At 44.4% G+C, this 21,815-nt stretch overlaps 1 protein-coding gene across 1 annotated transcript; it reads right to left on the bottom strand.

The window, feature by feature from the left end:
- Positions 1-3,243: 3,243 nt before the first annotated feature.
- LOC141086554 (uncharacterized) lies at positions 3,244-9,697 on the bottom strand. The gene is made up of 3 exons (XM_073572696.1): positions 9,630-9,697; positions 7,973-8,062; positions 3,244-4,182 (listed from the first exon to the last, which is right to left on the bottom strand). The coding sequence occupies exons 2-3, from the start codon at positions 8,058-8,060 to the stop codon at positions 3,422-3,424; spliced, it is 849 nt and encodes a 282-aa protein (XP_073428797.1). The 5' UTR covers positions 8,061-8,062; positions 9,630-9,697; the 3' UTR covers positions 3,244-3,421.
- Between the last annotated feature and the right edge of the window lie 12,118 nt (positions 9,698-21,815).

Raw genomic sequence — 21,815 nt, 5'->3', positions numbered from 1 at the left:
ACGCCACCTGTGGTGTTCGGCAGGGGAGATGTTAAGCCGATGCTGCATGCAGATCCGCTGGGACTGATGGTGTGGTGCAGCGAAGATGGTGTAGCTCCCCAGAGGTGGAGTTGTAGTCCCAGGGCAGTGTAGGTGCAATGGATCTGGAGAAGTGCAGGATGGTGTGGATGCTGGTACCCAGATGTAGCGGTGCTGAAGGTGCTAGCGATGAAGGAATGGAGGACACCAGAGCTTGCAGTTTCAAAGCTTTACTCACAGTTTGTGGTACACACTTGTGCCTGCCTCCGTGCCGTGTCCTCCGGGGTAAAGACTCAATCAACCTCCCGGGCAAGTCAGGGCTCTCCTCTCCAACACTCCGCCAATATGTACCTTCCCGAGCGACTCCGCCAATGCGCCTTGTGGTGTGAAGCACTCCAGTACTTAGTAACCCTGCAATGCCTCCTAAGAGATGTTCCTAGAACTCTACTTGCACGGCAGACAGCTGTAGCCTGCTTCGGGGACGCCTCACTCCTGGCTCTCTATCTGTGTTGCTGTTGTACCTCAAGTCTTGGATGGGAGTAATGCATTTACAGCCAACTACTCCACCGGTGTCTGCTGCAGAACCATAAGTGTCCATACAACCTCGGGGATCGGGCCCGGCCTTGCGCTGAGAACCTATAGGCAGGGTTGCTCTTCCAACCCACTTCTCCTCTCTGTTCTTCTTCCACTTCGTTCCGTACTTGTCTTTCTCTCTCTTATGGAAATGCAGGTAACAGTTCTACGTCTCTCTCTCTCCTTCCAGGGACCCTCACTCCTCTCTGAGTGACTTCCTACTCCGCCGACCTTCTGTCAGACTGCCCCTAAGGGACTGACCTGTAATTCTAAACCTTCCCAACCTTTTATATGAATCTAAACTCCACCCACCTCCCAGCACATTCAGTGTTCCAAGCAGGGAACCACCAGAGGTGCTCTGCTACTCTCTAAGCACTGAGCCGCAATGTGGTTGTGCAGAACTACCCTGTTGTGTGGGGTGCGAGTGTTGGAGTGTGGAAAGGAGCTCTTAACTTACCCAGACAGTGGGGCACCACACCTTAGGAGAAGGTGCAGTACCTCTGTGGTGACTGAGCCTCAGGGGCGCCACACAGTCACTGTGGCTGCCTTAGGCCCGTACACCATCAGCACTTTACCTGGTCAGTTATCGTCTTCAATACGGTATGCTTTTCCCCGGGGCCTCGTCTGTACTGCGGTACTTCATGTCAGGACCACCCCCCTGACTTCCTCTCTCCTCAGCCCCCTGGTTTGGCTCTCCTCACAGCACACAAACTGTCACAGACTCCTTGTCTCTTGAGCACCTCCCGGGGACTGGAACTTTATGGAACCCTCCTGTCAAATTTATAACTTTCCCGGTTCACTGTAACTCCGCACCCCCATGACCAACGGTTTCTAAAGCCTTAAGCTGCTGTCAAGTCCTGAACTCACACTCCTCCCTGTCATCTTGTGATCAACCCCAGGTACTGCACGTCACCTACACTTTCCTAGCTGTTTCCCCTCTGTCATAACTGCTATCTGCCTAAAATGTGAAAACCCTCCTTCCTACTTACTGACACGTCCATCCGTCAGGTCACCTTCCCTACAAAAGCATTCGGGGTGCACCAGCGGAAAGCTGACTGTCGGATTTCACTAGCAGAGCACCGGGCCCCGCTGTGCGCACGAGTTCGACCGCTCTGTCAAAAGACACGTAAGTTACAGATGTGTCTTCTGGGGGTATTGTGTTGTTAACCGAACCGCCTTTCGGGTAGGAAAGGTGATGTATTGGCCGATATTTACCGGGTTCTTTTTTTTAGAACAATACCTAAAGGCGAGATTCTGAAATTTCTGAATGGCAGTGATGTAAATGGGCCCGCCATCCTGCATAGTTCTACTTCTTTTTTGATGCAAAATCTAGGGGAATTCACGCGCAGATTTTAGATTATTTGCCGATGTTGGTGTTTAAGTTTGAAGGGAATAAAAAAACCCGTTTTTAAAACCATCGTATAACTGCTGGGCAGCAAATTTATTAGGATAAAGGCTTAGCCAGGGGCCCATTGCGGCTACGCTCACCAGGGTTTTGCCTCGTAGCCGCTCAGTTTGAATGGCGGGTACACCTAGATGCAGGGTGTCCACCTCCGCAAATTGAGCAGTCGTGTCTATATTTACTCCGTACGACCACTGATTTCTGGCCTGTGGCAGTTGAGAAACTAGTGGCCGTTGATGAAAAGGGAGTATGTTTTTGTGAAAGCATTAGCCGTAGCCAGACATCTGTCGCTTTTACTCCCCATCCTAGATCCGGTTGCAGGGCTAGCCGCCTGCAGAACTCCTCGTCATAGCGCCTCCAAACGACACCACTAAGAGACTTATAAGAGTTGTATATTAAATAGCAGCGTTCTGGGTATTTTTAGCCCATAATGCAGCTGAAGACAGCAAAGGCCTGAAGCCAGTTGTTCATTGTCTGCGCTATTTTTCCTCTTGACCATTCGCCAGTCCTCCTTTCCTTATCTACGGACTGCTGGTCTGACGATAAAAGTGATCATATATCTATGTATTCATTATTCCAGGTTTTCTGTTTTGTTTCTAGGTCTATATGCGGACCTAGAGGACTAATTCCACAGAAAAACGCGTCCTTGTGTAGGCTAGCTGATTGAGGTGTTGTCCTGGTGACGGCTGAGCCACTAGGGTGATCTAAGTGGTGAACTAGCGCCCTGATGGCAGATGCAAGATCGTTGTCTTCAGTGGTGTGTGCGGTGTTGTGTTCATTTATTATACCACACTCACCGCTGTCAGTCTCAGGCAGTGTCTCCTGGTGATGGAGGTACCCCAGATCTCGCTGAAACGGTGGAAAACTTCAAATGGTCAGCCGGGGGAGGAAGAGGAAGACTCCAGCCCTAGCACGAGAATTTAACCCCTGAGGGTGTGGCCAGACGCCCCTTCCCCTTTCTCCCCGTTGGTCAGTGATTGTCCTAATATATGACATCACCTGGGGATTAGTGGGAGGGGGGAAGTATTGCCCAGAGTTCCTTTCTAGCTTAATATATATATGGGGGCTCTGCAGTCAGATGCACGTTCCCTATATGGTGCCATGCCTACCATTACACCAGTGTGAGCAGAGCTGTGGAATTTTCCAGGAATAAGAGAGACTTTCTAGATCATACACACCACACCCACTGTAGAGTATACAATACTGTGGTACAAGAACGAGTGGTTGAAAAATGGACATAAAACAAGGAATTTATTCCAACCTGTTTATTTTTATATCTGTCCCATATTGCCATGCATTTCAGAAACCAGGACATTATATCAATACTTAAATAATAATATAACATCCCCTATTGAGGGTCATTTTCAGCATCCTGATCTTCTCCTCCACTTCTGCGCCCGAAGTTCATCCAGCCATATTGCCTTTCTTCTATAGGGGAGGGTCATCTTCATCATCCTGATCTTCTGCGCGTCTGCGCTCGTAGTCCATCGAGTCGTTTTGCCTTTCTTCTATGGAGCAAGCGTCATCTTCATCATCTTGATCTTCTGCGCGTCTGCGCTCGTAGTCTAGCGAGTCATATTGCCTTTGTTCTATGGAGGGAGCGTCATCTTCATCATCTTGATCTTCTGCGCGTCTGCGCTCGTAGTCCATCGAGTCGTATTGCCTTTCTTCTAAGGAGCGAGCGTCATCTTCATCATCCTGATCTTCTGCGCTTCTGCGCTTGTAGTCTATCGAGTCATATTGCCTTTCTATGGAGGGAGCGTCATCTTCATCATCCTGATCTTCTGCGCGTCTGCTCTCGTAGTCTATCGAGTCGTATTGCCTTTCTTCTATGGAGGGAGCGTCATCTTCATCATCCTGATCTTCTGCGCTTCTGCTCTCGTAGTCTGTCGAGTCGTATTGCCTTTCTTCTATGGAGGGAGCGTCATCGTCATCATCCTGATCTTCTGCGCGTCTGCGCTCGCAGTCTAGCGAGTCGTATTGCCTTTCTTCTATGGAGGGAGCGTCATCGTCATCATCCTGATCTTCTGCGCGTCTGCGCTCGCAGTCTAGCGAGTCGTATTGCCTTTCTTCTATGGAGGGAGCGTCATCGTCATCATCCTGATCTTCTGCGCGTCTGCGCTCGTAGTCTATCGAGTCGTATTGCCTTTCTTCTATGGAGCGAGCGTCATCTTCAGCACTATAGGTGTCTAGGGAGTAAAGTCAATAGGGTTAGGAACTGCATCAAAAGCTGGGCACCGTGGGTTTGGCAGTGGCTTTTGGCCATGCAGATTATATTCAGTATGTCATGCATAAAATTAATGTGTTTCACCTGTAAAACAATATTTCCTAAAAAAACACATCACAACCACACGTTATTTTTGACCACGAGATTGAAAATGAGTTTCGGAAATTCACCTAAGCATATAGTTTTAAGCTTCTCTGCACTTATTGTCCAATAATAGGGGACCACTATCTACTCTCAGAGATGTAAATCTGGGAGAGCTTTTTAAAGGGTTACAATCGAGAAGGGGAGTGACGGCAAAAATGAAAGTGGGGCTTTTGAGGGGTGTGACTTAACTGTGCTCCATTTCTTGGTATGCAGTCACAGATCAAGTGACTCCTGTCACTAACTTTCCTACTGTCACATGCAACTTTCTTATGTTGCTCATCCTGTCACTAAGACTCCTGGAGGTAAAATCAGGTGACTACTGGATGTGTAAAAAAGTGGTGACTTGACAGATCTGTTCCCTAGAGAATTTGGACCTGAATGATTATGGGAAACTTTGACCCGATTTTTGCTACCCCATTCGAGAGCAGCATAATGTGGGAGCAGATAACCTGATTCCAACGATGAGTCACTTACTGAGCTGCAGTTTTGATAAAACTCTGTTTTATCTATTGATTTGTCAGCTTTCTTTGTACATTGTGCAAAGGCAGAAAGCTTCCAATCAGAGGTGGGGGTAAGGATATACAGAGCTCATGAATATGGATAACTATATGGCAGCAGGTTTTCTTGTCCTCCAGTGATAATCTCCTACTGATGAAACAGTAATTTTCTCAAAACTACACTAAACAGCCCAGTAAGTGACAGATTGCTGGAATCAGGGTCTCTGCCCTACATAATAATAATAATAATAATAATAAATTTTATTTTTATAGCGCCGACATATTCCGCAGCACTTTACATTTCAGAGGGGATTTGTACAGACAATAGACATTACAGCATAACAATAATCACATACAGTAGATTATAGCAAATACCAAGAGGAAAGAGGGCCCTGCTCGCAAGCTTACAGTCTATGAGGAAAGAGGTAGACACGAAAGGTGGGTGGTAACAGTTGCCCTGATTGTATGGACCAGCCATAATGTTAGGTGTGTGACAGTACGGACACAGAGGGCTAATGGATGCATAAAGCATGTGGGAGAATGATGCGGGGAACCTGGTTATGGTAAGACTTTTGGCTCTGCCACACAGGGATAGATTAGGTTAATGTGTTGAGGCGATAGGCCAGTCTGAATAAATGCGTTTTGAGGACACGCTTAAAATTGTGGGGATTGGGGACTAATCGTATTGACCTGGGAAGTGCATTCCAAAGAATTGGCGCGGCACGTGTAAAGTCTTGGAGACGGGAGTGGGAGGTTCTGACTATTGAGGATGCTAACCTCAGGTCATCAGCAGAACGGAGGGCGCGGGTAGGGTGGTATACTGAAACAAGGGAGGAGATGTAGGGTGGTGCTGAGCCATAGAGGGCTTTGTGAGTGAGGGTAATAAGTTTATACTGAATTCTGGAGTGGATGGGTAGCCAGTGTAATGACTGGCACAAGGTAGAGGCATCGGTGTAACGATTGGTGAGGAATATGATCCTGGCTGCAGCATTCAAGACAGATTGGAGAGGGGAGAGTTTGGTAAGAGGGAGACCGATTAGAAGAGAGTTACAATAGTCGAGACGAGAATGAATAAGAGAAACAGTAAGAGTTTTTGCAGAGTCAAAGGTAAGAAAAGGTCGAATTCTAGAAATGTTTTTGAGGTGCAGATGACAAGAGCGAGCCAGTGATCGAATGTGGGGGGCAAAGGAAAGCTCGGAATCAAGTATGACCCCAAGACAGCGGGCCTGTTGCTGGGGAGTAATAGTGGAACCACACACAGAAATGGCAATGTCGGGTATAGGTACATTAGTAGAGGGAGGAAACACCAGGAGTTCAGTCTTTGACAGGTTCAGTTTCAGATATAGTGAGGACATGATATTAGACACAGCGTTTAGACAATCGCCGGTGTTTTCTAGAAAGGCTGGCGTGATGTCAGGAGAAGAAGCGTATAATTGGGTGTCATCAGCATAGAGATTGTACTGGAAACCAAATCTACTGATTGTTTGACCAATAGGGGCAGTGTACAAGGAGAAGAAAGGGGGCCTAGAACCGATCCTTGGGGGACCCCAACAGTAAGGGGAAGATGAGAGGAGGAGGAACTGGCAAAAGATACAGTAAAGGAGCGGTCGGAGAGATAGGAGGAGAACCAGGAGAGAACGGTATCCTTGAGGCCAATGGAACGGAGCATAGTGAGGAGGAGCTGATGATCCACAGTGTCGAATGCTGCAGAGAGATCCAAGAGAATTAGCATGGAGTAGTGACCATTTGATTTAGCTGTTAGCAGATCATTGGAGACTTTAGTGAGGGCAGTTTCAGTGGAGTGTAAAGAGCGGAAACCGGATTGGAGAGGGTCGAGAAGAGAGTTTTCTGAGAGATAGCGGATAAGACGGGAGTGGACCAGGCGTTCCAGGAGTTTAGAGATGAAGGGAAGATTAGAGACAGGTCTATAGTTAGCGGCACAGTTTTGGTCGAGGGATGTTTTTTTAAGTAGTGGATGTATGATGGCATGCTTAAATGAGGAGGGAAAAATACCAGAAGAGAGAGAGAGGTTAAATATTTTAGTTAGGTGAGGGGTGACAGCAGGGGAAAGGGACTGGAGGAGCTGTGACGGAAATGGGTCACTGGTGCAAGTAGTTGGGCGAGAAAATGCAAGAAGCCTGCTTACTTCTTCTTCTGTGACTGGTTCAAAATCAGAGAGTGAGTTAGATGCAGTGGGGGAGGGAGGACAGTGCATGGTATGAGGTGATTGGGAGATAATTTCCTGTCGGATCTGGTCAATTTTTTCTTTGAAGTAATTGGCCAGATCGTCAGCTCGGAGCTCCGTGGTTGGGGCCTGTACTCTTGGATTGAGTAGAGAATGAAAAGTGTCAAAGAGACGTTTCGGGTTATTGGACAGTGAGGTGATGAGGGTGTTGAAATAGGTTTGTTTTGAGAGGTGAAGGGCAGTGTTGTATGTTCTAAGCATAAACTTAAAATGGATGAAATCTTCGGGTAGATTGGATTTTCTCCACAGACGTTCGGCGCACCTGGAGCACCGCTGCAGGAAACGTGTTTGCACCGTGTGCCAGGGTTGTCGCCTCTGCGTTGTGGTGTTCTATTTATAGGGGGTGCAAATTCATCCAGGGCAGTTTGAAGTGTTTCATTGTAATGCTTCAGTGCTACATTATGCAGCTCTCAGATTACGTTTCAAAAACTTGGCAACACATTTTCTTTAAGCAGTTTTTTTACCAGGATTCAGAAGTAAAACTGTCTGAAATGTCACAAAGTGCAGTGGCTTTTTCGCTAGCACAGACATATTTTTGAAAAATGGGGGAAGCTTAGCCAGTAGGGGGCGTGATTAAGTGCAGCCAACAAACTCATCATTCATACGACAAATGTCCTACAGCCCTTAATTGGAGTACATTTATTGCAGTGACGCACAGCAGCTGAAAGATGAGCCATATTAATTAAAAGGAGCTCATCTTTTAATTTGGCACATCTTACTCCAGTGTGCCCTTAATAAAGAAGGGTGAAAAATATTAGTCTTGATGGATAGGGGTGTTGGTGTGCTGCAATGCAACAGGATTTGAAGTGTCCCTGCGAATATTTTGTATGGGAATGGTATTTTGTTCCCGTCTGTCAATCATTTACCTGCTGATTGCTGTTCTGCCATTGGTCTACAAAGGGCAGCCGTCGCCAGTACGGCTAACAGAATAGTAATACAAACTCTTCTGTCCATTTCTGCAATACAAGAACATCAGATCATTGTGGCTTCTGCTGCCACCTGGTGCACATAAAAGTGTATGGATCAAGCACAATAAATAGATACAGTTAATACCTCTTTATATAAAAGTGTCCCAGAAGCGTGACCCTACATAAGTATCAGGTTGACCTGCAGGACCGATCTATTCCTGCTTATTACATAACGCCCTCGGGAAAAAAACAAAACGGCGTCTGGGCGAGGAAGACGTAACATTTCTATTTCCCCTTGTTTGATGGTTTTTTGCTACTAAGGCAATATATTTTCTGTCATTGATCTTGGTTTATATATATGTTGTTACTGTACTCCTCCATGCCTATTATACAATTGCACTATGCACTTTATCTAGACTATTGATATAGGCTCTTTGTCTACCTTGGTCTTTAGACACATTTGTAGTCTTATACCACACTCCTGTAGTGACAGAAACCGATCTATTTGTACCTACTATTGATTTTATAGTAGGATCTTCAACAATAGACTACTTGATTTTGTTTGATGCATAAGGGTATGTGCACACGTTGCGGATTGCTGTGCGGAAATTTCCGCGTGGAATCTGGATCTTTTGGCAGAATCCATAGGTCAAAATCCGCACTTTTTTCATGCGGATTTACACCTGCGGATTCCTATAATGGAATAGGTGTAAAAACGCTGCGGAATCCGCACAAAGAATTGACATGCTGCGCAGATTTTTTCCCCCCATAGAATAACATTGTACTGTAAATCACTTGTGGATCCGCAGCAACTCCGCAACGTGTGCACATACCCTAAATCTCACAATCAGGGATATTACAGAGTTTCCTTATTACTGGAGGTTCCTTTGCCTTGTTTTTATTGTTATGAATTTATTTTGTATTGAATAAAAATGATATGGTTTTCTAAGCTAGAATCTCTTAATCCTTTAGCTTTTCGACGGCTGGCAGGGATCTGGGATATATGTTTTGTGTAAAAGTGTCTAGCACTAGAATTCTGTTTTGGACATGTCATTGCTTATTCCATAAATTTAGGGCTGTTATCAGTTAGTTCTAGAATTGTTACATGAATTCAAGGTTTTAGTTATGTCATAATTGACATTTAATTAACATTGAAGTGAGCAGCCCTCTAGGACAGGGTTGCCCAACTCCAGTCCTCAAGCCCCACCAACAGATCATGTTTTTAGGATTTCCTTTGTATTGCACAGGTGAAGCAATTATCACCTGAGCAATACAAAGGAAATCCTGAATACATGATCTGTTGGTGGGGCTTGAGGACTGGAGTTGGGGAACCCTGCTCTAGGATACCTTCTTATAATTACTTAATGACATAGGGTCCCCCATTCAGGGACCCCAATAGTCAATTATGGTCAGCTAACTAAGTTTTATTAACTTTTTAGAGACCTAATTCACGTGGCTTTGACTTGACGTTAGACGTGTTCTCAGGACTATAATCTCTAACAGAAAATATTGCTCTATAATGAGAATATTGACCCTTCTTGAAATGAATAAAATAAATTGAGTAACATAGCCTGTCCCTTCCTCCATCACCTCCTTGTGATCATATGTAACTCACCTGATCTTGTATCGGAGCTTGGACGGTAATGCAAGAGATGTCTGGTTTTTATTGAGGGCAACGTAGAATGTTCCCTCCCATTGTATCAATTAGTCCTTTTCAACCCTCCTTGTTTTTTTCCACTTCTGCTCATGATGTCAATGTACACACTGCCCTAGGATAGATGAAGATTAACAATTTGTCAAGAGGATCGCTCAACAAAACAAAATATGGGCACATATAGCCAAGGAAATTATCGTAATGACGTTTCCTGACACACGGCAGAGTGGTTCACATTCTTGGAAAATGTTCATTGATCTGAGATTTTTAGAAAAAAAAAAACTATCTTCCAACACTTTCTGGTGTTTAATGTTCTATGTAGTCGTACATCCTTAGTCTATAGCCCAGGTCTAACTTGAAATATTTTCAAGGACTTTTTAGTGTCCTCTCTGCCTTTAATAACATGGCCCACCAGACAGTGGGCATCATCAAGATACGTCTATACTTATAGGTTCATATAGGCATGGTTGGACTGTCCCACCAGAATAGTAGAGGATCCTTCATTTGGCATCAAAAGTTCAGAGGATTACACTTGTCACTTTGTCTAGGACCCTCAGAATAGTTTATTCTAGTGCTTCCAAGTATTCACCGTCTGATTCTGTATACACTGCAGAATTATTAGGCAATTTTTTTGAAGATTTTATTATTGAACAACTACAGTGGATTATGAACTGATAAGAGGTTGGATATTTCCGCAAGACCATGATGCCAAGCACACAGCCAAAGAAACTCTCAATTAGCTTCAGGGAAAGAAAATCAAGCTACTCGAATGGCCCAGCCAATCACCTGACCTCAATCTAATAGAAAATATATGGAAGGAACTAAAGCTCAGAGTCTATAGAAGGAGCCCACACGACCTTCAGGATTTGAAGAGTTTGTGTTAATAATGGGCCAAAATCACACCTGAGCAATGCATGCGACTAGTTTCTCCATACAGAGGCATCACCAACAATTGCTTTTGTATGAAGTATTACATTTCAGTAAGCAAGATTCAATACTTTTTACCTGTCATTTCTCAGGCACTTACTGAGTCCAGTGCTGATGCAGAGGTTGAGAGGATACGATGGTTATCTCACTGACTGGCTAGAATGGTAACGTCACAAATGATACAGCAATTTCTCCAAAGTGTCGTAGGAGACGGTGTAGTACACAACGCCATGTCGCTTGTTGCACGCACTAATGAGAGCAGCCAGTGTGGCCTAAATTTACTACCAAGGCCTGCAGCGTCTCCAGACCTGTCTGCAATTGAGCACATCTGGGCCATCATTGTTTCTCAGTTGTAAAGGGAGCTTGATGGTTTGAGTTCCCAAGTGCATAACGCATGTCAGAACATTCCTCAGACAACCATTAATAACCTCAATGATAACATTCCAAGTATTGAATAAATCAAGATATTCTAACACTTTTCTTTCCATTTTTCATCATTTACATATATGTGCTTCTCACAAAATTGGAATGTCATCAAAAGTTAATTTATTTCAGTTCTTCAATACAAAAAGTGAAACTCCAATATTATATAGCGTCACTACAAACAAAGTGATCTATTTCACGTGTTTATTTCTGTTAATGTTGATGAATATGGCTTACAGTCAGGGGCGCACCTATAATGAGGCCATTTGAGCCTGTCGCCTCAGGCGGCAGGCAGCTGCTGTGCACAGGGGGTGGCATTATGCTCTCTGATACCCGCAGCACCTACAATTTAGCCTCTGCATGCTTGTGCTGCTGGTAGCGTGCAGAGGATTGTAATTGATGAGGTCACAGGAGGGAAGGAGTCGGGGCCCCCTGATCACGTGACCCCTGACTCCTCCCTTCCTGTGACCTCATCACAGGTCCTGTGCGCATCAGCCCTTAGTCTATCGATCATCTCTGTCCCTGCTCTGCTGCTATGCTCTTCTCTTCTCTGCCACAGGACCTGTGATGAGGTCACAGGAGAGGAGGAGTCAGGGATCACCTGATCAGAGGCCTCAGTGTATGCAAGACTCTGCTGTGCTGGTTGTCATTGTGCTGAAAGAGCGAAGTTTATATGTGGGGTCAGGAGGGGTTTACAGGGTGGATGTAGCAGAGCTGCATGTGTGCGAGGTGTACGGAGCAGAGCCATGTGTGTGCGAGGTGTACGGAGCGGAGCCGCACGTGCACGAGGTGTACGGAGCGGAGCTGCATGTGTACGAGGTGTACGGAGCGGAGCCACGTGTGTACGGGTTGTACAGAGCGGAGCCGCGTGTGTACGGGTTGTACGAAGTGGAGCTGTGTGTGTATGGGTGTACAAAACGGAGCCCTGTGTGTACTAAGTGTACGGAGCTGAGCCATGTGTATGGAGCGGAGCCGCGTGTGTACAAGGTTTACAGAGTGGAGCCATGTGTATGGAGCGGAGCCGCGTGTGTACAAGGTTTACAGAGTGGAGCCATGTGTGTACAAGGTGTACAGAGCGTGGCCATGTGTGTAAAAGGTGTACGGAGCAGAGCCGCACGTTTATGAGGTTTACGGAGTGGAGCCATGTGTGTACTGAGTGGAGTCGTGCGTGTGCAAGGTGTACGGAGCAAAGCCGCATGTGTACAAGGTTTATGAAGCGGAGCCGTGTGTGTACAAGGAGTACAGAGTTTGGCCACGTGTGTAAAAGGTGTACAGAGCTGCATGCATATGTACAAGGTTTACGGAGTGGAGCTGTGTGTGTGCGAGGTGTACAGAGTGGAGCCGCGTGTGTACGAGGTGTATGGAGCTGAGCCGCATGTTTACGGGGTGTACGGAGGGGAGCCGCATGTGTACGGGGTATACGGAGCAGAGCCGCGTGTGTACGGAGCGGAGCCACGTGTGTAAGGGTTGTACGGAGTGGAGCTGTGTGTGTATGGGGCGTACAAAACGGAGCCCTGTGTGTACGAAGTGTACGGAGCTGAGCCGTGTGTGTACGGAGTGGAGCAGAGCCGTGTGTGTACGGAGTGGAGTCGCGTGTGTGCGAGGTGTACAGAGTGGAGCCGTGTGGGTACGAGGCATAAAAAGCGGAACCGTGTGTGTATGAGGTGTGCGGAGCCATACGTGTACAAGGTGTATGGTGGGGAGCATCCATACCTCCCAGCGGGACAGTCCCAATTTTGAAAGAGTCTGCCCCTCTGCCCCAGCCGGGAGCTTAGTTTTCCCATGGACACAGGAGTACAATGCGGAGCCCCGAGGAGCACTTAAAATTCGCACATGACATTCCACCGGAAGTGACATGCTAGAAGCTGACTGGAATTGAGGTAATTTTGGGAGGAGATTGTGACAGAACCATGGAGGCATGTTGTGAGTTCATTTTCCCACTTCACCATTGAGGTCTGATGAACTCCCTCTTCTGGTGAAGGAAGGTAGTGAGGCTGATTACAAAGCACCTGAGCAGAATGATGATGACTGGGTGACTGGGATTGCTGACTGGATATAAGGCAGCCGACGCCCTTCTGCCTTGCGGGTGATTACTCTGAGGGATTCTTGGAGACCAGTCTGATTCCTGCTCCTCAAAAGCTAAGTTTTCTGCTCTACTTTTTGCATTTGTGTTTTGGTTTTGTTTTGCCTTGTTTTTCTGGATTTCTGCCTTTCCCTGCTGGGTGAGCTGAATTCCTTTTTGCTCTGTCTTCAGATAATACCTGAGTACTGATATAGTCTTTTTGAAGCCTAGCGTCTTCAGGGCTTTTTTCCCTATCAGTCTGTTGGCTCTTGTTTTTGAGAGGCTTTTGGTGGATTGCAGACAGCAGCTTTTCTATTCTGTCCTATTTAGTTAGCTTGGGCCCCATCATTTGCTCTGCCTATCTTTCTATCTGTGTGAGTGTTTTTTCATCTTGCTTCACCGTCATTATATGTTGGGGGCTGCCTATTGCTTTGGGGTCTGCTCTGGGGCAGTTTAGATTTCCCTTTCTGTCTTTAGGCTATGTAGTTCTCCGGCTGTGATCGAGGGGTCTAGGGCACCGTAGGAACCCCCCACGGCTACTGCTAGTTGTTGTTGTTAGGTTCAGGGGTCTGCAATCCGATAGCTGCCAACTTCTCTGGTTTTCTGGACTTAGCTAGTATTTCTGTTTTTGCCTCCTACGGTGACTCATTCATAACAGAGGCACTTCAGGGAATGCTTCAGATCCATCACCGTGTCAGCAATCAGCGGGATTGCCTTGGACTCGGGGATGCCGGCTATGTGAGTGGATCATGATATGTCCTGCATTGGGAGGCTCAGGTGGGCACTACAATGGGAGCCGGGCTGCTATAGTATCATTATAGAATCTTTCTTTCTCTCTGTTCTTTCTTATTCTCTCTAATCTTTCTTTTTTCTTTCTCTCGCTCTGTTCTTTTTTTCCTCTTTCTCTCTTCTTTCTTTCTCTCCTTTCTTTCTCTCCTTCCCCTTTTCTTTTCTCTCTCTGTTTTCTCTTTCTTTCCCCTCTTTCTTTCTCTCTAATCTTTCTTTCTTTTTCTCTCTGCTTTTTCTTTCTCTCTCTGTTTTTTCTTTCCCTCTCTCTGTTCTTCCTTTCTCTCTGTTCTGTCTTTCTCTCTCTGTTCTCTTCTTTCCCCTCATGCTTTCTTTCTCTGTTCTTTCTTTCTCGCTCTCTGTTTTCTTTCTTTCCTCTCTTTCTCTCTCTCTGTTCTTTTTCTCTCTCGTCTTTCTTTCTTTCCCATCTTTCTTTCTCTTTCCCCTCTTTCTTTCTCTCTCTGTTCTTTATTTCCCCTCTTTCTTTCTCTCTCCCTCTCTGTTCTTTGTTTCTCCTTTCTTTTTTTCTGTCCACTCTTTCTTTCTCTCTGTTCTTTTTCTTTCTTTTTTCTTTCTCTCTGTTCTTTCTTTTCCCTCTTTCTTTCTCTCTGTTCTTTCTTTCCCCTCTTTCTTTCTCTTTCTTTCTCTTTCTCTGTTCTTTCTCTTTTTTTTCCCTTTCTTTCTCTCTGTAGTCTTTCTTTCTCTCTCTAATCTTTCTTTCTTTCTCTGTCCTTTCTCTCTTTGTTCTTCCTTTATTTTGCTCTGTTCTTTCTTTCTCTCTCTGCTCATTCTTTCTTTCCCCTTTCTTTCTCTCTCGGTGTTCTTTCTTTCTTTTTTGTTCTCTCTCTTTTCTTCCTTTCCCCTTTCTCTCTCTGTTCTTTCTTTCCCCTCTTTCTTTCTCTCTAACTCTCTGTTCTTTTTTTTCCCTCTTTTTCTCTGTGTTCTATTTTTCTGTCCCCTCTTTCTTTCTCTCTGTTCTTTCTTTCTTTCTCTCTCTGTTTCTTTCTCCCTATTTCTCTGTTCTTTCTTTCTTTCCCCTTTCTTTCTCTCTCTGTTGTTTAGTTCTTTCCCCTCTTTCTTTCTTTCTTTCTTTCTCTGTTCTTTCTTTCTCTGTTCTTTCTTTCCCCTCTTTTTCTTTCATTCTCTCTATGTTCTTTCTTTCCCCTCTTTCTTTTTCTTTCTCTCTCTCTGTTCTTTCTTTCTTTCCCCTCTTTCTTTTTTCTCTCTCTCTGTTCTTTTTTTTCTGTCCCCTCTTTCTTTCTTTCTTTCTTTCTCTGTTCTTTTTTTCTGCTCCCTCTTTCTTTCACTCTGTTTCTTTCTTTCTTCTTTCTCTCTGTTCTTTCTTTCTCTTCTTTCTTTCTTTCTCCTCTTTCTTTATCTTTGACCTTTCTTTCTTTCTCTCTCTGATCTTTTTTCTCTCTCTCTGTTCTTTCTTTTCCTCAGTACCAGTCATTGTGCCCACAGTACCGGTAGAATAAAAGTGGTAGGAAACTAGGTGGCACTGGTCACATTGAGACTTTCATACTTTTTACTGGTGTATAATCATAAGCCCTGAGCACCCTCATAAAGTGAGCCAGCCCCAGACAACAGGGTACAAACAAATCACTATTACTATCAGTCCAAGTGGACAATTATATACGTAAAATTAGTGATGTCCCTGTGCCAAGCAGTGCGGAAGATCAGAATACACTGAGGAGACCAGAGCAGCGGGGTATGGGGAGAAGAATTATATGGGGCCCATTATGCTGTATGAAGTAATATATGGGGCCCATTATGCTGTATGAAGTAATATATGGTGCCCAATATACTGTATGAAGTAATATATAGGGCCCACTATGCTGTATGAAGTAATATATGGGGCCCACTATGCTGTATGAAGTAATATATGGGGGTATGGGGAGAAGAATTATATGGGGCCCATTATGCTGTATGAAGTAATATATGGGGCCCATTATGCTGTATGAAGTAACATATGGTGCCCAATATACTGTATGAAGTAATATATAGGGTCCACTATGCTGTATGAAGTAATATATGGGGGTATGGGGAGTAGAATTATATGGGGCCCATTATGCTGTATGAAGTAATATATGGGGCCCATTATGCTGTATGAAGTAATATATGGTGCCCAATATACTGTATGGAGCATTATATGGGGCCCATAATACTGTATGGAGCATTATGTGGGGATAGGGGATGACTTTCTGTTTGCTGTGGAACTGACCGCTGGGACCCCCATGATCCTGGGAAACGTAGCTTTGAAGAGCACCAATGTTAATGGAGCTGTGGTCAATCATACACACTGTGGTGCCATTCACTTGTGGCTCTTCAAATAACTCCTTTAAGAGAGTGATGAGGGGACGACAAAGTATCGCAAAAATTCACTGATTGGGGCTGATGAGTGCTATAGTTTGCGGGCTGCTGGGGTTTGTGTGGCAGGGCTGCATTTTTTTTGTCCCAGTCCGGCCCTGTGCCAGACCTACCATTGCCATTAATGATCCTTGTTCTGGATACTTCTGCGTTGTTCTTGTATGTGCGTATGATGGCGCTGGCATCCTTGTGTTTGGACACCTTTTTTTCTATTTATCTAAATCAAAATGTCCACTATTGTACTCAGTTTTACAATATAGATATAAAAACTTACTTTGTTCGCAGGGGGGGTGCGTCATTTTGCTGTTCGCCTCAGGCAGCAGAGAGGCTAGGTTCACCCCTGCTTACAATCAATGAGATCCCAAAGTCATTATCTCAGTAAAGTAGAATAATTAACAAAAACACCTGCAAAGGCTTCATAAGTGGATAAAAAGGTCCCTTAGGGTATGTGCACACGTTGAAAATCCGTGTGTTTTTGATGCGTTTTTTATGTGGATTTGATGCGGATTTTTCATGTGGACTTGTATGCGTTTTTGTAAGCTAAATATAGATATATTATTTAACATTTCCTTGTCCAACCTCTTCTTTTACATTCTCCATTGAAGATCATATCATTACATACCGTGTTCAAATATAACGTTTACACACACTAAACAATTATAAGTGAATATGTGTCAGCCAGATACCCTCATTAATACAATGGTACATAAACAGTTAAATAAAAGACACGCACAAAATCTGCGTCAAACACAATATCTGTTTATTTAAAAAAAAAAATGAATAAAATTTGCGTGGGCTCCCACGTACTTTTCATAGCCAGCAGAGGGAAAGCCTATGGCTGAGGGCTGATGTTAATATTCTGGGAAGGAGCCAATAGCCATAAAGGTTCCCAAGCTATTAATATCAGCTCACAGATGTTTGCTTAGCCTTTACTGGCTAGTCTACAGGGGAACCCCAGAAAAATTTACATGGGGTCCCCCTATAAAATCAGACCAGCAAAAACTAGGCAGACAGCACCGGGCTGATATTAATAGCCTGAGAAGGGCCATAGATGTTGGCACCCCCCAGGCTTAAAACATCAGCTCTCAGCTGCCCCAGAAATGGTGCATCTTATAGATGTGCCAATTATGGCACTTAGCCTCGCTCTTCCCACTTGCCCTGTAGCTGTGGCAAGTGGGGTTAGTATTTGTGGGTTTGATGTCACCTTTCTTTTGTCTGGTGACATCAAGCTCACGAATTAGTAATGGAGAACAGTCTGTAAGACACCTATCCATTACTAATCCTATAGTTATATGGTAAATAAAGACACAGCCAGAATAAAGTCCTTTAATAATCTTAATTAACCATACTTACTGCATCACCTAATTTTCCGACGCCCTCGATCTCTTGCAACAAAAATAAAATAATAAACCAACACAAATACTCCCGTAGTCCTAAATAACGAGTGTCTCACAATGATCTCTCTGGTGATACACTGACAGGAGGTAATCCTCCCGCAGTGTATCACTCCGCCACCGTGAGAGAGTTCACTGGAGTTCATCACTCCGGTGCTCTCACTTTACGGCACTACAGCTGTGTGAGAATTTTCTCACGCAGCGGTGCCGCAAGTGACAGCACAAACTCCGGTGACCTCTGACGGCGGCAGAGTGATACAATGTGGGAGGATACCTCCTGTCACTGTATCCCCGGAGCAGTGTAGAGTGGTCACATCTCCCGATATAACTTTTCTACACGTGAGATTATCGTGGGACACTCGTTATTTAGGACTACGGCAGACCAGGGAGTATTTGTGTTGGTTTATTATTTTATTTTTGTTGCAGATCGAGGGCGTCAGGTGTTTGATGAGTATGAAAGAAAGAATGTGTTTTTTTTGTTTTACAGTTGAACACAGTCACCGGATGATGGGACTCCTATCCCATCATCAGCTCACGCTGTCACTGTTATATGTGACACCAGACATAGCCGAATGGGAGTAGTAGTCCCAACGGATGATGCCTGGCTACATACAGACACCCGCAGACAGACAAGGTCACGCACATATTCTCAACTCACACGGTCTCTGCCCACACACACATTCTCCACCCACACACTCCTCCTCCTCCATATCTGCAGCGTTTTTGGCACGCATATCCGCAGCTAATCCGGAGACCTTTTTACACCTGCGGTTTAGCTACGGATTTGACTGACTCAATGTAAGTCAGTGGGTGCAGAAACGCTGCAGATCAGCAAAAAGAATTGACACGCTGCTTTAAATAAAACGCCAAGAATCAGTGCGGAATTTTCCGCAGCATGTGCACACCAATTCTTAATTCCCATTGACTAACATTGCTTGAGCACCCCTTTGCTGATTTGGTGCAAATCCGCACTTAAAAAACGCTGTGGATCTGCAACAAGATCCGCAACATGTGCACATAGCCTTAGTCTGTTTCAGTGGGCTTCAAAATCATGGGAAAGACTGTTAACTTGACAGATGTCCAGAAGGACAAGGAGCAGGGGCACCACGGTATTAGAATAACGAAGTGGGATCCAACCCCAGCTTATTCAAGAATAACTATGACACACACAAAAGAGGAAAGAGAATAAGCTATGGAATGGGGGATCACCACAAACAAATGATTGGCATTTAGAGAATCAGTTTTTATTAACATGTAAAGACCACAAACAACTATAAAAAATTTAAAAAGTCACACATGTGACATGACAACAACAATCAAATGGCGCATAATAGAGCCTACACCCTGTAGTGACACTCCACAATGGTCGGTGACCAAATACCTGCCCATATGAACAGCATACCAACTAGTAATTGAGTAACTTACAATAAATACCCCCAAAGAAGGGAGAATTATATAAATGCAGATAAAGTAAAGTGGCGACCCCTATACCTAATAAGGAGGGAGGAACCACAAAAAGAATTTGTATAAATCAGAACAATGAAGCATATTATGACATCTGCAAATAAATAATAAATGGGACTAGGTCACCCAGGCCAATAGTACCTATGATAAAAATCATGGATGAATATAAAGAACCAGCAACACACAGACTGAAATATGCAGCAACAATCACCCATGCATTGCAGCCTGAAGTGCTGGTATCAGTTGGCAAGACCAATGTGCAGTGAGAACAGGGCGGGAAAGTGCCCGACGCATGTCGCCACCTAGAGTGGCTTCGTCAGGGGTAATGAATGTGGTCTTAACCCGTATTTATATATATGAAGAAAAAAATAGACAATGACACACAGCTGCGGCGCTTACCCGGCACACATCGGTCAGTCAGTGGTACCGCGCATGCGCCGACATTCGGTAACAGGAAGCGCGTCATAGCCCAAGGATACCATGGGGACCGATACACCATCATGTCACGAGCACTCACGGGCAACAGTACAGCATATGCGTCAGTATTCAGAGGCAGGAAGTGCGTCCTGACTCATATTTACCATGGAAGCGAGTAGTATGTGCTTCCCACCAATGAAACAGCGCAGGCGCCGGCATTCAGACGCGTCACGGCTAACAGTTACCATGGAGGTCAGGGACGCTTACCCAGTGAAAGCGCAAGCGCCGACTTGTATTGTTGTTTTCTATTCAAGCGCGTCTTGGCTCATAATTGCTAAGGAGACAAAGATGTACAGAGATAATGCGCATATCCAGGAACAGTTGGTAAATGGCCATATAGGGGAAAGGTACGGCAACCAAAAAAGTACAACATAACGCCGGAAAAGCATAACAAAGGCCAAAAACATGGTTCAGTGCGAACACTGCCGTACTCATGTGTGGAAATATTCAAAAGGTATATTAGTATAGATCACACCTATGTATACCACCCTCACAAAAATCAGTTATTTCTCTGTTAACGACGTATAACATAATATCCAATTTTAATAAAAAGCATATGTGCTTGGTCTCCAAAAAGAAGCCTGACAAAGTCCGGGCTTTTTGAAGCCAAGACGCAGGTCACCAACAAGTATTGCAAGAGGATTGGAGTGCAGATATATATAAGCAAAACACAATACGCACACAAATATTCCAAAATAGTCAATATGCCAGGTAAGTGCCAATCTTACAAGGCAAAACAATGTAATGTATAAACATAAAGGGTAAGCCCACTATTAGAAGGCATCAAAAACGGCCCTATGTGGGTGAAAGCATGTAAAACTAAACAGTAAACCAACATGCCGATGTAAATCACTCACGTAAATCAGTTGTTTTCCTTGGTACCGCGATGGATAATACCAATACACATGAATTCTTTAGTAACAAATAAAAATAAGCAGGCCTAACTATAGGCCCAGAATGATGACCAATTTCAAGTCCTTGGACCCCAGTGAAAAAGGCCCGTCAAAATCCAGGACTTCACGCAATGGATCATAAACCAAACCAGACGCAAGTTAGCAATAACTATTGAGAAATAAAGGGAGTACAGGTACAGAGAAACGAAGTACGGTATGCACATATTATTCCAAGATGATCATTATGTGAAATGAGTGATACACTTGAATGGCGATATAATAGAGTATTCCAATGTAAAGAGAAAACCCAAGGTTATAAGTCATCAATGATGATTCTATGGAGATGAAAGAAACAGACATGTATAAATAAACAGCGAAATTAAAGTGGTGGCGCAATGCAATACGTGCAAGCAAGAAATAAGCTCACTGTACTCAGATCAGTGGCCAACCTCAATGTCAACGCAATATAGTCTTCCTATGGAGAGGACAGGAGCAAAAGATATAAACAAATAACCAGGACTTGATCTAATATAAACAGAGCACAGCTATATGCTGACCAGTCAATGTCACTGGGAATAAATCAACAAAACTGTGCAAAGAGTCTGCAAATATAGCTGACTGATCCAACGATGACAAAGGACTGATATGAAAACACCACCGGACAGAAATTGTTTGTGAAAAAGATAGTAAAAACCAATGTTTATTCATACACACACACACAATAACAGCTCCTATTAATTATGATGGAGGGACAGCGAATTGATAAATGTGTGAATGGACTGTACACCCTTTACGGTAATAAGGATGTGTTAGACGTAGTGTGGTCCATAGAGTGGTACATGAACACACATAATGCAAAATACAGGAACACCCATCAGATAAAGAAGATTCATCAAGAGATAAGACAAATATTTAACCCATATAGGGGAAACCTAAACAGAAGCTGGTATGCTGTTTACATGTAGGTAAGAGGATGCAGTGAAACCCACGGACAACATCAACAAGAACAAGTAGATAGCTGAAAAGAGCAGATACATAGCCATGACCGCCCCATGGCCAAACAATCCCTATTTGACCATAGGGTTATAATTAACAGAGGTGTACTAGTAAGGTAAAGATCAATTCTGTTTATAGAACCCCGTGAACAACAGGTCCTCATTGAGGCCAGTGGGGGCTAAAGAGTTCAAATTGAAAATCCATCTAGACTCTCTTCTGAGAAGCTCCAATGCTATATCGCCTCCTCTGATGTCTGGTTGCACAGAGTCCAGCCCCAAAATCCTCGTTCCGTTCCACTGTGAATTATGTGCAACAAGGTAATGCGAAGCCACAGACGTGAGCGTAGTGCCCTTTT

The sequence above is a fragment of the Dendrobates tinctorius genome, unplaced genomic scaffold (assembly GCF_039654945.1).
Source record: "Dendrobates tinctorius isolate UK_male_01 unplaced genomic scaffold, ASM3965494v1 ptg000032l, whole genome shotgun sequence".
Taxonomy (NCBI): Eukaryota; Metazoa; Chordata; class Amphibia; order Anura; family Dendrobatidae; genus Dendrobates; species Dendrobates tinctorius.
This window is presented reverse-complemented; position numbering and strand designations above follow the sequence as displayed.

Coding starts and splice junctions, on each gene's coding strand:
- LOC141086554 (XM_073572696.1), bottom strand. CDS start 8,060: ATGGACAGAAGAGTTTGTATTACTATTCTGTTAGCCGTACTGGCGACG. Junction 4,183..7,972: donor GGCAGAACAGCAATCAGCAG/GTAAATGATTGA, acceptor TTTACTCCCTAG/ACACCTATAGTGCTGAAGAT.